This window comes from Poecilia reticulata, linkage group LG11 (assembly GCF_000633615.1).
Source record: "Poecilia reticulata strain Guanapo linkage group LG11, Guppy_female_1.0+MT, whole genome shotgun sequence".
NCBI lineage: Eukaryota > Metazoa > Chordata > Actinopteri > Cyprinodontiformes > Poeciliidae > Poecilia > Poecilia reticulata.
The window spans coordinates 8,993,620-9,008,266 of record NC_024341.1 but is presented as its reverse complement, the minus strand read 5'-3'; the positions used below and the strand labels follow the sequence as shown (position 1 = coordinate 9,008,266).

Here is a 14,647-nt window from a genome sequence, read left to right as displayed (position 1 = left end):
ATTTTACATTAGCAATCAGCTGGTGTTATTTTTTTTGTCATTATTTATTCCCTTTAAAAATGTGGTTCTATCCTTTAATCTGAGATTTTGCAAACATCATTTACAATTCCAGCATGTTCCATGACAGAATTGTCAGAGTGACCAAAAAAAAAAAAGTAGACTTGTCAGCCAACTTTTAGGTATCTTCCTTCATGGCTTTTTTTTCTTTAACCTTTTATATATATATGATATACCTTCTTATTATTACCTTCAGCTTTAAAACATAAAACAATTATAAACAGCTTTTTAAAATCACTTTCAGAAGAAATGAAGCATTGTTTCAATAAGTTAATACCACCATTTTTTTCAGATGTCTTAATATGACAAATGGAAAAAAACGAGTCTTCCATTTATCACATATATCAAACTTAGAACCCCAGACAAAAATGACAAAATAACTACAAACAGTAAAACTTGAAGGGTGCATAAAAAACAGCAATTAAATTAAACAGAAAACTAGAAGTAGGTAATACTCAACTTTCCCCAATTTTTTTCAGCATATTCTTTCGTAGCTGCAGGTGCACAAATTGGTAAGACTGGATTCACATAAATTCAGGGAAATGGCATCTGTAGTGCAATCCAATCATTGAAGCAATTTCAGTAACTAATGCACTAAAAACTAATTTAATCTGTCATTAGTCATATCTAGTAAATTGCCAGAACATTGTACCACGACTGTAGAGTTTTAAAAATAAGACGATTTAAATAATAAAAAATTGAAAACATGTTTTAAAGGTTGTGCTTTACGCAGCTTTACTGTGCTTCTGCAATAAATTACTGGCTTAAGCTACCTTAATATCAACAGAATCATGATTGAATGAAATTCTCTTGTAAACACTGTGCTCTGGCAAAAGATCATCGTGCTTCTAATTTGAGTAAAGGGACGTTGTGTTCTGCTTAAATTTAAGCAGATGTGCACTCCATGCACCTATCTTCATAAGTGCGTGGAGTGCACATCTATCCACAGCACTTCACTATACCATTGACTACTTTTTATTTTTTATTTTTTTGGTAACATTTTCGACTTATGATCTGAACTAATCTGATATTCGACACTGGATTGCCATTCTATTAGTTGTCATGGTTTCATGATCGGAGCAAATAGTCTCTGACAGATCTTCTCTCGTGGATAATTATCTATGTTGTTGTGCAAATCTTTCATTATAGCTTTTTATTTTTCAGTGAAGGCACTTAATTTTACATTGTAACCCCAGTCTACCCTCTGTCTTTCCATGGTTGGAGAGCAATGTAATGACATTACCCGTTTTCAGTTTTGTTAGTGGCACTTTTAGAGGCAGTGTTAACATGTTTTGCCATCTAGATTTTTAAGGTTTGCTACCTAGACATTTTAAAGATTAACTAGTTGTATATTAGCATTTGGCCATTTATATTTGTCCTATATGGCTGCTTGTCTTGCCACATGGTTAAATGTTCACCAGTGGAAGTACTTTAAAGCCTTAATCATAAAGTCCCACCTGCTTAATAGCTGTTATTGCTGAAATAATGTTTAAGTTTGGTAGATGTGGAAAAAACATCCTTTTTACTCTTTGTAGACGTATTATGTTTAATTACCTTGCTTAAAAGTTTCTGAATTTCTTCAGAATTCTCCAAAATGATTTATCTTATTGTGTTGAAGCAGATTATGTTTAAATAGAAGTCTTTATTACTTGTTGATATGCTAAATATGGGTTTCCCCCAGCGTATAAGCCTGGCAGGTCACCAGGCTTTACTTGTGCCCCCATCAGCCAATGCAGTGGTTTTTAAAAATATTTGCATTCAAATTTCCTGTCAACTTTAAACATTTTTTAACTCAAAAACACGCTGGGCTGCTGGATGAATGACTACTGAGTGCCCAACCACTGGGCTTAGCCAGTTTTCTGGGGGAAACCTTGGCTGAATGTTTTCAGATTTTTAACTCAGTTCCTTCATGCCCCCAACAGAGAAGAGGCTTAATTTCCTAAAGAGTAAATACAATATGTGTTAAATAAAAAATAAAAAATTTAATGTGGTTTAGTACATATATTCCTGATAAAGCTTTTGGCAAAATGTATTGTTGGTAAAAACCTAACCTAAAAATATGCAAAGCAATACAAAGATTGCTTATGAATAATTATTTATTGATAACTATTTCTTGATATTCATTAAATTGTCAATATGAAGATTTTTTGTTGTCTGCCAACAGTCTGCTCTACAACATTAAGGTTGCAAAGTTATTGAAATAGTTACGCGTTTTTATCCGTTATGATTCTGTTCTTCTTTCAGCAGTGTACGAGATGGTTTTATAGGCCTTCAATTGGAAGTACGTTAGTCAAGGTCAACCAAATGCTTTTTAAATACAAAGACTTCAACTTCTTTGACTAATTTCTTCATGTTTTTTTTTTCTTATGTTTAATATCTGTGCCTTTCATCATTCCACTTTATTTAACATACATTTTGATCTTATTTGTTTTTATATTTTTGTATGCTGATTACTTGGGATCTCACATGAATATATTCTAAATTTCACATTAGCGGCGTCATTAGAAGCAAATACTCACTAAGATAAACTTGAACTAATACAACATGTAATTTCCTCTGTGTACATTGCTTAAACAGCTTTAATATAGATTTTGCCCAAACATTTGAATTTGGAGTCCTCAGCTTCTCACTCCTTTTTAAGATATTGTGTTATTAATGTCATTGGTCTGGTCTTCTTTTTTTTTTTCCCATGTTGCCTCACGGTCCCCCAGTGTGGCAATCAGAGTCCATCAACCATGTAATTGTGAGCGCTTGTTGGAGTCGGAACTTTACACATGATTACACATTGTATTCCACTCATCAGTTAGAATATTAAGTATGATCCAAATTGTAGTGTGGCAGTCCGCTTGAAATAGCCCACCGTAGAATGTGTGATTAACCTGTGTGTGTTTAGATGCGAGGACTTAGCAGAGCTGGCCTGTCTGATTTGAGACTGAATCCCTTGCTCTTTCTACCCCCTACCACACCCCTACCTGCATGTGCTTCCTTCCTGTCTGACAGGGCGTCCCTGTGGAGCTCCTGTGTGGTTCTTCCTCTGTTAGCATTGACCTGGATGTCAGCCGTGCTGGCCATAACTGATCGGCGCTCCACACTCTTCCAGGTGATGTGTGCAACAACAACAAGCACATGCTAATGTTCTGCCAGTCACAAACACACAAAAGCTAACACACACACACACACACACGCACACATGCATATCAATGGGCGCATAATGGAAAAGCAGCTTTGAAATTTTGCGAGTCGGGGGGAAGAAGATCACCAGCCTGTCAGCTTGCTGAGTGATACAGACTGGAGACATTAATTTACATTTTTTAAAATATAACCTGTTTTTCTCTCTCTTTTTTTACCAAGTCTCTGGCAGGTTTTAGAAAAGCATCAGTGGCATGAAATTAAAGTTTTTTCATGTAATGCAGCTGCAATAAAACTAAATAAACGTCAGAAACTTAAGGAGATGAAACTTGAAAACTCTTATTTTGTTAAAAACTGGTCAAATATGACAAAATATATGTAAGATGTAAGATTATATGAATGTTTACATTAAAGTCTTTGCACTGTTTCACGAGGTCTGCAAGGTAAAATGAAAAGATTGAGAAGTTCCTACATTAAGGAATATTTGCATAAGTTTGTGAGTCCACCTGAAATTGTATTTATGCTTTACTTTAACTGAACCTCATTGATGTGCTCATACCAGAGTAACAAAAGATGCATCTTTTGAGGCATGTTACCTATGATGCCAGTCAGTCTGTGTTGTATGATGCCTAATAGCCAAAAATATAAATGACTAAAAATTAGTGCGCTAAAATACATTTTGTGTTTTTCTCCTTCAGGTCCTCTTCGCCGTTTTTGACTCTGTCCAAGGCTTTGTCATCATCACTGTCCATTGTGCTATGCGCCGAGAGGTGAGTTTGACTTCTTGTCTGCTGATGAAGCCCTGTGTTGTGATTTTGTTCCAAATAATAATGGTTCGTGAGATATAATGGGTCATATCATCCCGATTCTCCATCCTTTCTCTAGTCAGTCGTAGGCTGTGACAAAACCTGAGCTAATCAGTTGAGGGTGCAGGGCTTGCTTAGGATGGATTCACGCCTTGTGTTGCTGCACCTTTTTCTCATAATGCAGCATGATAGCGAACTATTGTCTGACTGATCCAAGTATGCTTTAAAGAGCTTACGAGATGCTGTACAGAATAAGACGATAAGTCCCCAACTAACAGCCTGCAGCGTTTTTTTAGCCAGAGGCTTTGCTCTTCCCCCAAGGATCCTGCATGTTCTACTCATTATGCACATGCAAGTTTCCGTGCCCTTGAGACAGACGTAAATACTCAGACAAGCACACCAGTTGCAATTAATGGCTGTACTATGTACTTTTTAATACATTTTGGTATGTAAACTGTTGCTGACGCTAGCACACGCAACAGTAGCAGCTGAGTTAAGTAAACGCACAGGTTCGTCGTTCACTGCAAGAGATCGTGAGTGAACCTGATGCACTGCATGACATAAGTGAATATTCAAATGCTCCAAGCGCTTAATTGCATTTAGTCAATATCACAAAAGCGGCAGGAATCGGTGTATTGTAATTCCAGGAATTATTTATTGTAATAATGTATGAAAATCCTCCCAGCAAGAGACTGAGAGCAAATCCTTCTATAAGTGGTGCATCAGAGGAGTGGAGAGGGGAGAAAGAGAATGATGGAGGCTAATTAGGAAGTATTACATGGAAAAATATTGTACAAGACACTGTAAAGTGTGACTAAACATTTAATGTCTATATAAAGTATACACCTCTCTTTGGTTGCTTTTCAGTTCTCACTTTATTTTGTTTAAAAAAGTGATCAAAGATCAAAACCAAGAAGACATGTGAAAGGAAGTTGCAGTAAATTAACTTGCAAAAGTATTCCTTCCCCGAGCAGTCCATGTTAATCGTCTGCATTTTGGTTTGCAAAAATGGGAATCGCTCTGTTTTTGTAATTTAACCATCTCTGAAGAAGAAGGTGTATTTTAAAAAAAGCTGGAGCTGATGGCACGGTTCATACAGTAAGGTATGGGGCCAATATAAAGATCACGTAACACTCCAGGTGAATTGGGTGAAGGCAAAAATGTAGAGTACGGCAAACCTTCAATCCTGCCAAGACATGTCTGTCCACCTTAACCAACGGGAAGGGAAAGAGAGCATTATTGTGAGAGTCGGCCAAAAAGCCCACGGTAGGAGCATGAGCGATCCACAGCTAAGGTAGGTAGAACAGCAGGGACAGCTAATCTAAAACTGGAATGTGCTGCAGTTCATTACCGACACATACACACACATTATCCCACGGTGCACCAACAGAGAGCAGGCAACAGATGCCACAGAGGATGAACGTGATCATAAATAGAAGCGACAGACAAAAGGAAACAATGGAGCAAAAATGTTTGGCCATGCAGTATTAATCAGATGGGGATGCAATCCATTCCATTTGTAGTGGCACCAATATGCACAAACACGCGGCAATGTGGAGCGGCTCTATGAGAACGAACCTCCTGGATCACTTCTTCCCTCAAGGCTGTCTCGTTTCCACTCCCGAAAAGCTGGGATTTGACATCGTCAGCTTCAGGAAATGATGCTACGCCCCAGGAAGTAAGGAGGCCATCTATAAAACACGACCCGGCGCCACGGAAGGAATCTTGGGGGAGTTACTTTTGGGATTCATCTGATTGGAGCGTCTACTGGTGTAACCAAGTGTGTGTGTAAACATAAAGAAAGACAATATGACACCAGGAAAGCCCAGGGGTCGGGACATCCTTACTGTTCTGTTGGTTTTAATTAGAGCCACAGATCTCACCAGGCTCATATAGACCACTTTGAAGTGCTGCTCTGTGCTGTCTGTAGCACTCCACTATCTGTTTGACAATAAATAGGCTCAGCTTCTAGTGGCAGGATATTACTTTTTTTTTTTCCCCCTTTAATTTTGCCGTGTTAGCATACTTTACCGTTCGCCTTAGACCTGCTGTTGGATTTATAAAGCACAGAGGAAAAGCGTTTTGTGCCACTTCAAACCTTTTCACATTTTGCCACATTACAAAACACAAACTGCAATGTTTTAGAATAAGTGTATGCCAAAGATGGTGCATAATTCTGAATTGCAAGAAATATTATTCATAGGCTTTAAATTATTTTACAGCAAAAAATACAAGAAGTGTGCTATGCATTGGCTGAATACGTTTTATGTTTGTTAGATGAAATGTAAATTCTACTCCACTTCACATTGATGCCTTACTTTGTGTTGGACTATCACATAACCAGAAGGTACATTGAAACTTGTGGTTGTTGTGCGACCACTTTCAAAGGGGCATGAGTATTTTTACTCAAAACGTCATGGGACAAATGTCTTCACAACAGCTTCCTTGAGCTCCGTCTTTTAGCAAACAAATCAAAGTGCCTCCACTAACTTCTTCCCTTTGCATCATCTCCTCCTCCTCCCTCACCATTCCTTTCCCCTCCCTCTTTTCCTGTCTGTTTCCTCTTTCTCTCCGGCATCTCCTACTCGCTCCTCCCTGCTGTCCCCCTCCGCTCCCCCAACCCCCCCCCCCAACCCGTAGGTGCAAGACGCTGTGCGTTGTCGAATGGGGGGATGTAAAGACGACAGCGAAAACTCCCCTGACTCCTGCAAGAACGGACAGGTGCAGATCATGGTGAATAGCATTCCATTTCATCCCACACTGCTGTTCATGCACCTCAGAGTATCGGGCTGCACTTCCTGCAAGCTTCAAATGCAATTTTAAGAAGCATGACTGCTAATAAAGAGATCATATTCATCCCTCGCTTCTGTTCCTCCATAACCGTGTTTACCTCTATAGGAATAATTTGCTATCTATCCGCTTTGTGTTTTTATTAATCTTCCAAATATTTTGCTTTCAAACATAAAGCTTTCCAAAACAGAAGACAAATCCATGCCTCTTTTGTAACCCTTCTAAAATAAAAACTCGCCATCATATTCTGCGCATCGATGCTTGTATTGCCATCATTTTTTTTTGTCTGTTGGTGAAAAGCTAAAAACCAATTACTTACACTCCTGTAATTATGTACTTTCAGACCACACACCTTAGCACTTTTTTGACTTTTAACCTTTGCTTTCTTTGTCTTTACGGAAAGAGAACAGAGCTCCAGTAAGGTTGTTGTATGTGTTCCAAATGTGCTTAATAATGTGATAAATCACCGAGAGTTGAGTGCCTTGCCAATGTCAGGACGGTCACACGGCACCTCGGAACAGCTTTTCCCTCACTTTTCCTTCCCTGCGTCCTCAGAGCCGTTTTGTCTTCAGCCTCTGTTTTCAAATAAAGTATTTTCTGGAGATAAAATGTATTTAAATGAATACTCACACACAGCTTAATGCTGAATCATAGAAAGGGCAATAAATATATTTACCCGTTTGACGACGGCACGTATAGCCAGGACTTTGTGCAGCCTTTTTAAATTACCCGCACACACAACTGTTTTGTGAGAGACACATTACCCTTGGCGACATTTATTGTGATAGATAATTTATTGAGGCCAGCGCAAAGTTGTGTGAGCATCGAAATTACAGCGAGCGCTCACGCAGGTGCCCTTGCTACAGCGGAGAATGTCTTATTCGTACGTAAAACCTCTGACATTTGGAGTCGCTGTAAAGACGTTAACCTGTAGCTAAAAATTCTTGTAAAAGTAAAACGAAAGGCATCATTTGAATAGGTGAACTTTGATAGACGCTCAGCAGAACGGGCCGAAAATTTCTTTACGTTTTTCAGCTTAATGTTTTATGTGAAATACTTTTTTTTTTTTCCCCACTTTTCATCATCAGAAGGGCTCTTGTGGACAGCAGCACAGCTCTCGTCAGAGCACACCCCTGTGTTTGTCTGGCTGTCACCAGCAGCTGCCGACACCGACGTGCCACCACACAAGCCAGCAAGCCTGTTACCATGATCTGCCTAACAGCAGCCGCAACTGTGTGCTGAACCACGGCCACACACATGAGCACACCCCACTGCTCAACAATACCCACAACCACACCCCCAATCACATCAACAGTCGATCAGTACGTCATCAGTAGAAAAGAATCGGAAAGCAAAGTTCCTAGTAATTAGGATGTCTTGGGTGTCTAGAGGAAAAGGTGCAATGTGTAAAATTTTATTCCACCATAAATATATGTGGACATTAAAGGAATAGTTTAGCCTTTGTTTAGCATAATTATGTTTGAAGGTTTGTGGGTAGTACTAATTTAAGTAAGTACACACTAAAGGAAATATCTCAGCACACTGAACAGTGTTGTAATGGGATGATACTGAAACAATTAGCAGGGTGGTTTGAATGTAGGGTTGTGACACTTCATAGTAATTTGAATGGATGTTTAAAAAAAGCTAAACGATCTTCACTAATTTACCTCTGATAGCAGAAGAGCTATTTAAAATTGTTTAAAAAAAAAATTCTGATATGTTACTCTGATATGCTAAGCTATAAAACAACAAAAAAATGAACACAAAAAGGCATTTAATCTATATTTTTTTTACTTTTAGCTTCATCCTAACATGCTTTTGTCAAAGATCTTTAATCTTTGAAATATCAGTTCCCGTTCAACCTCTGTGTAATAATAGTGACATGGAAACATCTTGCTTTGCCAATTTCTACAATTATGTACCACAAAAGGCAATTTCAGCTTTACCCACTTATGTTTAGATGAAAGTGAACTACTTAATACCCATGTGTTTAAAACATTGCTTTAGGTCAGCATAGCCTGTAAGTCTTTAAATATCACCATCATTCATGGAGAAAATAATCCTAAAAAACACTGACATTTCACTTTAATACATGCGTCTCTGAAAATATATACAATTAAAATGTGCTGCAAACTATTTTTTTTGCTTATTCCTGTTTGATCAAGTTATGAAGTAAGAACAATTAATTTAACTTAAAGCTGCTTTTTGTGGGGCGATATTACTATTAATTTTAGCAATATCACCCCATTTCCTGACAAAAGACTGAGAATACCGTAGAAAACTGTCACCTCTTGACTAACCTTGATGACCTTGAGTCGTCAAGGTTAGTATGCAACATGCCCCTACCTATTTTGGGTAATTTCTAAAGAGAGTGGAATGAATACTGAGAAGAAATACTCAACAATATATACCAAAAACAAAAAATTAATAAATAAATATGCTAACTGATATGTAGCGCAAGCTAGGTAAAGGTACCTTGTTTTTTACATCAATAAAACCCCTTGTTGAGCCGGCGTGGCTGTTTATGCATGAGTAGAACTTTTCATTAAAGGTAGTGAAAATTATAAAACAATTGAGTCACTGCATTGAAGATCCAAAATTCTCCATCGAGCTTTTCAGTGTTTGGCTACAATTGGACCATTTACCGTAGCATCCAGATATGTTTTGAAGTCAGCAAAATATAACAGCTTCTTTTTTTTTCTTTTTTTTTTGTTCAATTGTTCAACTATTCCTTTGGCCAAATCAGGCTGTAGTTTCATCAATTTCACTTTTATTACATTTTGCACCTTTCAAGTGTGTGTAGGAATAGCTGTGAGTGTGTGTCTCTTGTTAAAAGGCTAAGCTAATAGTTAGAATTTCGTCTCAATCAAGAATGTTACACTTCCAATAATTTCCTTAAACTACAACTGGTGTCCTTCTTTTTATTAGGTTGAGCCAACATTGATGCCTCATGGTTAAAATAAATGTTTTTCTATTAGTTTGTGTAAAAGAAAAAGAATTGGATATAATTTCTGCATTCATGTTTCAGTCATTTGCAAATGGAGATGTGGGTTGCTTGCAGACTAAGAGCTTTTTTATGCTACTGGGGTGAGATGGGACACATTTACTCCTTCTCCCTTTCAGTTTCCGTCTACACCTTTTGCATTCTCTCTCCCTCTGTGGCATGCCCAAACTGTCTAAAACCTGTAGTTTACTATCCAAATAAAGGCTTTTGTAAGTGAAACCCACAGAGTATAGGAGGGGTGTCTGTGCGGAGAGAAAGGGCCACTGCAGCTGAATTGTAATGAGCTTCACTTTCTAAACTTTACTAAAAAGTGAGCGGTGGCTGCTTTGGAAATAACAGCTTTTTTTCCTCCGTTTCTTTACTCTGAGGAGCACCACAGCTCTGAATTAGTCTAGTTAAACTCTGCCTGGAAATGAATGTCATTCCTCATTACGTCCACAACACTTTCTCTGCATAAACTCTACACATCAAGTCTGGATTGAACTTATTGCTGTCTTATTTCTTCTTTTTTTATTTATTTTGGAAGCATCTAAAAAAAGACAGGAAGAATTTGTATTTTTCCAATCTTTTTTTTCTGTCAAGTTGGGAGACTAAGTTTTGCCTCAGCAGGCACAGCAGATAATAGGTTAGCTTCTGTGTCAGTTTCTTTTTCCATTCGATGCTGGTGTGGTGACTGATGAATCGTACGGTAACATTAAGTATCAAGCAAAATTTCTTCGGGTTTTTCACTTCTGCTGTTTGTTCCTGGTTCCACTGCTGTGGCAGAATTTAGCATCACAGCCTATCAGCTTGCAGCATTGTCTCCTGCAAGTGGATTTTCTATTCTTTTAATCTGTTTTGTTTTTTTTGGGGGGGGGGTTGTTTAAAAAGGCTGTAAGCAAGCCCCTCATGAAGAAAATAAGAACTGAAATATTTAAATGAATGACCTAAGGCGACATCTTTTTGCTCTCGACACTAATCTGAGTCGCAAAGCCTCTCCACGGCAACGGATCATATCCTAGCATTAAAGCATTGAGATCCAATCACACTCATGCTAATGTTTCACTCACTCCTGCATTTCCTCTCGTGTTCCTTTCCTTTCCTCAGACGGATTTCGAGAAGGACGTGGACTTGGCTTGTCAGACAGGTGAGTCCTCCCCTCCATCTGCTCTTTTTATCTCCGTCTACCTGAAGCGGGTGTAGCATTGCAGGCAGTTGCGTCCTTAGCTTGCTGATGAAACGGCAACACTTGATACGCCACGTCTCCACATGGTTGTGTTCAAATTACTATGCCTTATCAATCACACCGACTGTGCCCAATAAGTGCTCAGCGAGCATATGTTTGGATGGGACTGTGTTTAATTGTGCATGATAATAACACTCCTCGGTGTGCTCAGACCTGTTTCACTCGTTAGCTGACAATGGTCTTGTGTGGCTGTTTGGGTGTGTTACAGATGCACCGCGGTCTAGTGTGTGTTGTGCTTTGATGTATTAACGTAGTCACTTTCCCCCCCGCTATCCTTGCAGAGAGAGGACACCCATGTAAGTTTCGCACCCGACTAACGTCTAACATTGCCTGGTCTGTTCTAGACTTCAAACATTCCTATAGAAGAATCCAGGTTGAACCCTTGTGGAGGTTTTTTTTTTGTTTTTTTTTAATTATACACCGCTTTAAGGTGTTTCATTTTCATACGTAGTAGAAAAAAGATCAACTTAACACATTACTTCTTAGCGGAACTCTTAAACATTCAGTTTTTTTTTCTTCTAATGACCTATTACATAATGGCAATGCAAGATATTAAGTTGAATTATTTTCAGAACATAATTCTAGCAGATGGTAGACTATATAATTCAGAGTACTTTGAGAAATGTTAAAGTTGGATCTTGTTCTAATCAGCAGACACAACATACACCCTTTAATGTGGATGTTTTTATTGAAGGACTTATGCATATTAGTGGGGGTGGAGGGAGAGGGGGGTATGAGTGAGACATAGGAAGTTATTTAAAAGAAAACTATTTTCTTCACCTTGTCGGGATGTATTTGCTGTTCAGTTAGGCTGTGAGAGCAACACTTTCAGCAGATAACAAGAAGGCTTCTTGTAGTAAAAGTTTCAGTTCAAACATTCAGATCTTAGTTGTCAGTGCTGTTTTAAATCCAAGTTTAACTAGTTCAAATTCATAAAATGGTATGTTTTACAGCGATTAGTAGTGTGATTTCCCTTTTACTCTTGCCATAAATAAATGTTACCACTTACTGAAGAGAGGCTAGAGGAACTCCTTAATGTTTTTATGTTGTCTTGTGTTATAGCTTTCCAAAACAAATTATAATCTATTAAAAAATGTATTATCAGTAAAAGTCAAAGGAAAGCCTGGCCAAAAATTGCAGCATATCTTTCTTTCAGAACAGTGGTTATGTGATCTAAGTGAAATGCTAAGTCTTAAATCACAGTACTTTATCAACATAGACTGTCATTTGGTTTTACTGTATGTATTATTTTGCTCACAAAATTATGCCACATTACCACAATAAAAGCCGGATTGTGTTTTTATTCCATTAGTGTTTTAAATAAATGCATTTCATAATGGAATAAAGAGTTAGGAAACTGACACGTAGAACTTCAAGGTAAATGAAAAAGCCATTTATTCTCCCGGCATGCATTGAAATGAAACTTTTCTTCTCTCAAACTGATTTAGAGACAAAAATCCCATTCAAACAAAATGCCATGTTTTTTTTATATAGTAAAAACTGAATGCTGCTAAAACCATCTAGAGATCTCTGAGGTTAAGAATCAAACAAGACATGATTTTAGCCAGAGTTTGTGGATAAACAGGTTTCCCCATTTTTTGTTTCCAGTGATTTAAAAGCTTAACAAATCACAAACTTTAATCAATGTAGATTATAACAGTCATGGTTGGAGTAGAGATGCTTTTGTAAGCTGGTGGTATAACGTTAAAATAGTCCTAATACCAAACAAGTTGTTTTTGACAAATGAAAGTAAAGGTTTAATAAATCTCAAGACATTTATTTAGTGTATTATCTTGTTCAGGTTTCACTAGTCTAGGCATGTTAAATTTTGAACTAGTCAATCAAATGAATGATCAGTCCAGATCCTTTAGCTTGGTATTAATAAGTAGCTGTAAAGCAGACATCAACATTAGCTTTGTTAGCAGACAAATGGCATTGTCAAATTGCTCAAAATCTTTCAGATTTTTTTTGTAACTCTATCACTATTTGCTTTGTCTACCAAATATACTCCCACAAAAGTAATGGAGACTTATTCAATGCTCTTCTAATTGAGTACTGTTGGAGACTGATGAGTCATCCTCGTTAGCAAAGGCATCCGTTGTTATTTAACAAAAGTAAAACATCGACTGGATAGTGCTTCATTACACAGATTTTACTTTGATGAAAAGACTTGGAAGTTGTCCGTTGGTCTAAAGATGGCTTAATTTATTTATTTATTTCTGAAAGTCTACATTTGTATTTTTTTATACTGAAACTGTTTGAAGCTATTTTGCAGGTATTTCACGTATCTTTGTAATTATGGTCGTACTTTGCAACAGAACACCTGAAAGGGAACTGGATTCTTCTATACTTCCTTCTCTCGGTTTCTTTATTTGACAAAACTGTCAGACAGATCTGATTTTCCAAAAATGCTTAGACGTCTGTCCGAATGTTTCTCGTCATTATAGTAAAATAATAAATCTGAGTTTAATCCGCAAGCCAGCGTGCATGTTGCTATACTCATTCACATGAAATGAGAGCTTCAGTCTTTGAGTCTGACATTTGATTAAAGTTGTGCAGTAAAGGCAGAAATGTGTTTGGCCAATTGGGTTCTCCAAGTCATTTATATTCTCTATGACTTATATATATATATGTGTGTAGATGAAGGTGAGCATGGTCTCCAGCATGACTGTCTTGATTTATGTTTAATATTTGCTGCCGGACTGATGCTAGTTGTGAATATGACATTTGTGGACGCATGTCTCTACAAAACTTTCCATAGCAAAAACAATGTTTTAACAATGTGTTTTTTGTTTTTCTTCTAGCAGGTGTTGGTCACCTAAATCTTTACACATTTTTACCCTAAACAAGTGATTTTAAAGTGATATGTGAAGTAGTCGTATTGCCAAAACTATGTCCTCTCTTTCCACTGGAGAGGCCAGTTTTAGGACTCCCAATTTCTGCATGCTGTTTATGCTGTACAATGATTTCCTTTATTTTAGCAAACATTTTATGAAATGGTTTAGAAAGGCTAGATATTTTTCAAGTACCCAAACATACTTTAAGATGTTTTCAAAACTGTTTGACAATCGTTGAAGCACATCTGATGCTCTAAGCTTATAGCATGCTTACGCACTATTCGGTGAAAAGTAACAGGGATAAATTTGATCTTGATTGTTTAACTCGGTTCAAAATGTAAAGTGAAACATTCTTTCAGGAAAGCAGTTTTACTCATTTGTTTCATTTTTCATTAGACCAGATATATAATTTCCTTTCTATTTAATATTCACTCACTTTCTAATACATTTTCTTTTTCCCAAATTCAACCTGTACCGACAAACCATTCAACTCTGCTTGTGCTTTTTGTCTTTAACTTTCTGACAGTCTTCCTGACTTCCTCTGCCCCCCCCCCCCCCCCCCTCTTTCTTCCTTCAGTCATTTTCAAAGAGGTCAACACCTGTAACCCAGCCACCATCACTGGAACCCTGTCACGAATCTCCCTGGATGATGAGGATGATCCAAAGCTTGCAGCACATCAAGAAGGGGGAGTAGGGGTCAATTTCAGTTCCCTTCCTGGAAACATCCCACCTCCAAACCTCATTGTACAGGTACCGGGTTGAATTGGAGGCTTATTTGGTGTTTATTTCATAAGAGGGA

At 37.7% G+C, this 14,647-nt stretch overlaps 1 protein-coding gene across 16 annotated transcripts in view; it reads left to right on the top strand.

Annotated features, from left to right (window-relative positions):
• The window catches only part of adgrb2 (adhesion G protein-coupled receptor B2), a 280,838-nt gene that overhangs the window by 234,614 nt on the left and 31,577 nt on the right, over nucleotides 1–14,647 (top strand). For 9 of the 16 annotated variants that reach the window (XM_008421604.2, XM_017307461.1, XM_017307460.1 and 6 more), the window contains 7 exons: nucleotides 3,058–3,157; nucleotides 3,885–3,956; nucleotides 6,633–6,725; nucleotides 7,871–8,104; nucleotides 10,873–10,912; nucleotides 11,293–11,307; nucleotides 14,426–14,598. In XM_008421604.2, the coding sequence (XP_008419826.1) occupies nucleotides 3,058–3,157; nucleotides 3,885–3,956; nucleotides 6,633–6,725; nucleotides 7,871–8,104; nucleotides 10,873–10,912; nucleotides 11,293–11,307; nucleotides 14,426–14,598 (727 nt within the window). The remainder of the gene's footprint in view (nucleotides 1–3,057; nucleotides 3,158–3,884; nucleotides 3,957–6,632; nucleotides 6,726–7,870; nucleotides 8,105–10,872; nucleotides 10,913–11,292; nucleotides 11,308–14,425; nucleotides 14,599–14,647) is intronic. The other 7 variants (XM_017307459.1, XM_017307467.1, XM_017307466.1 and 4 more) reach the window with 7 other exon arrangements.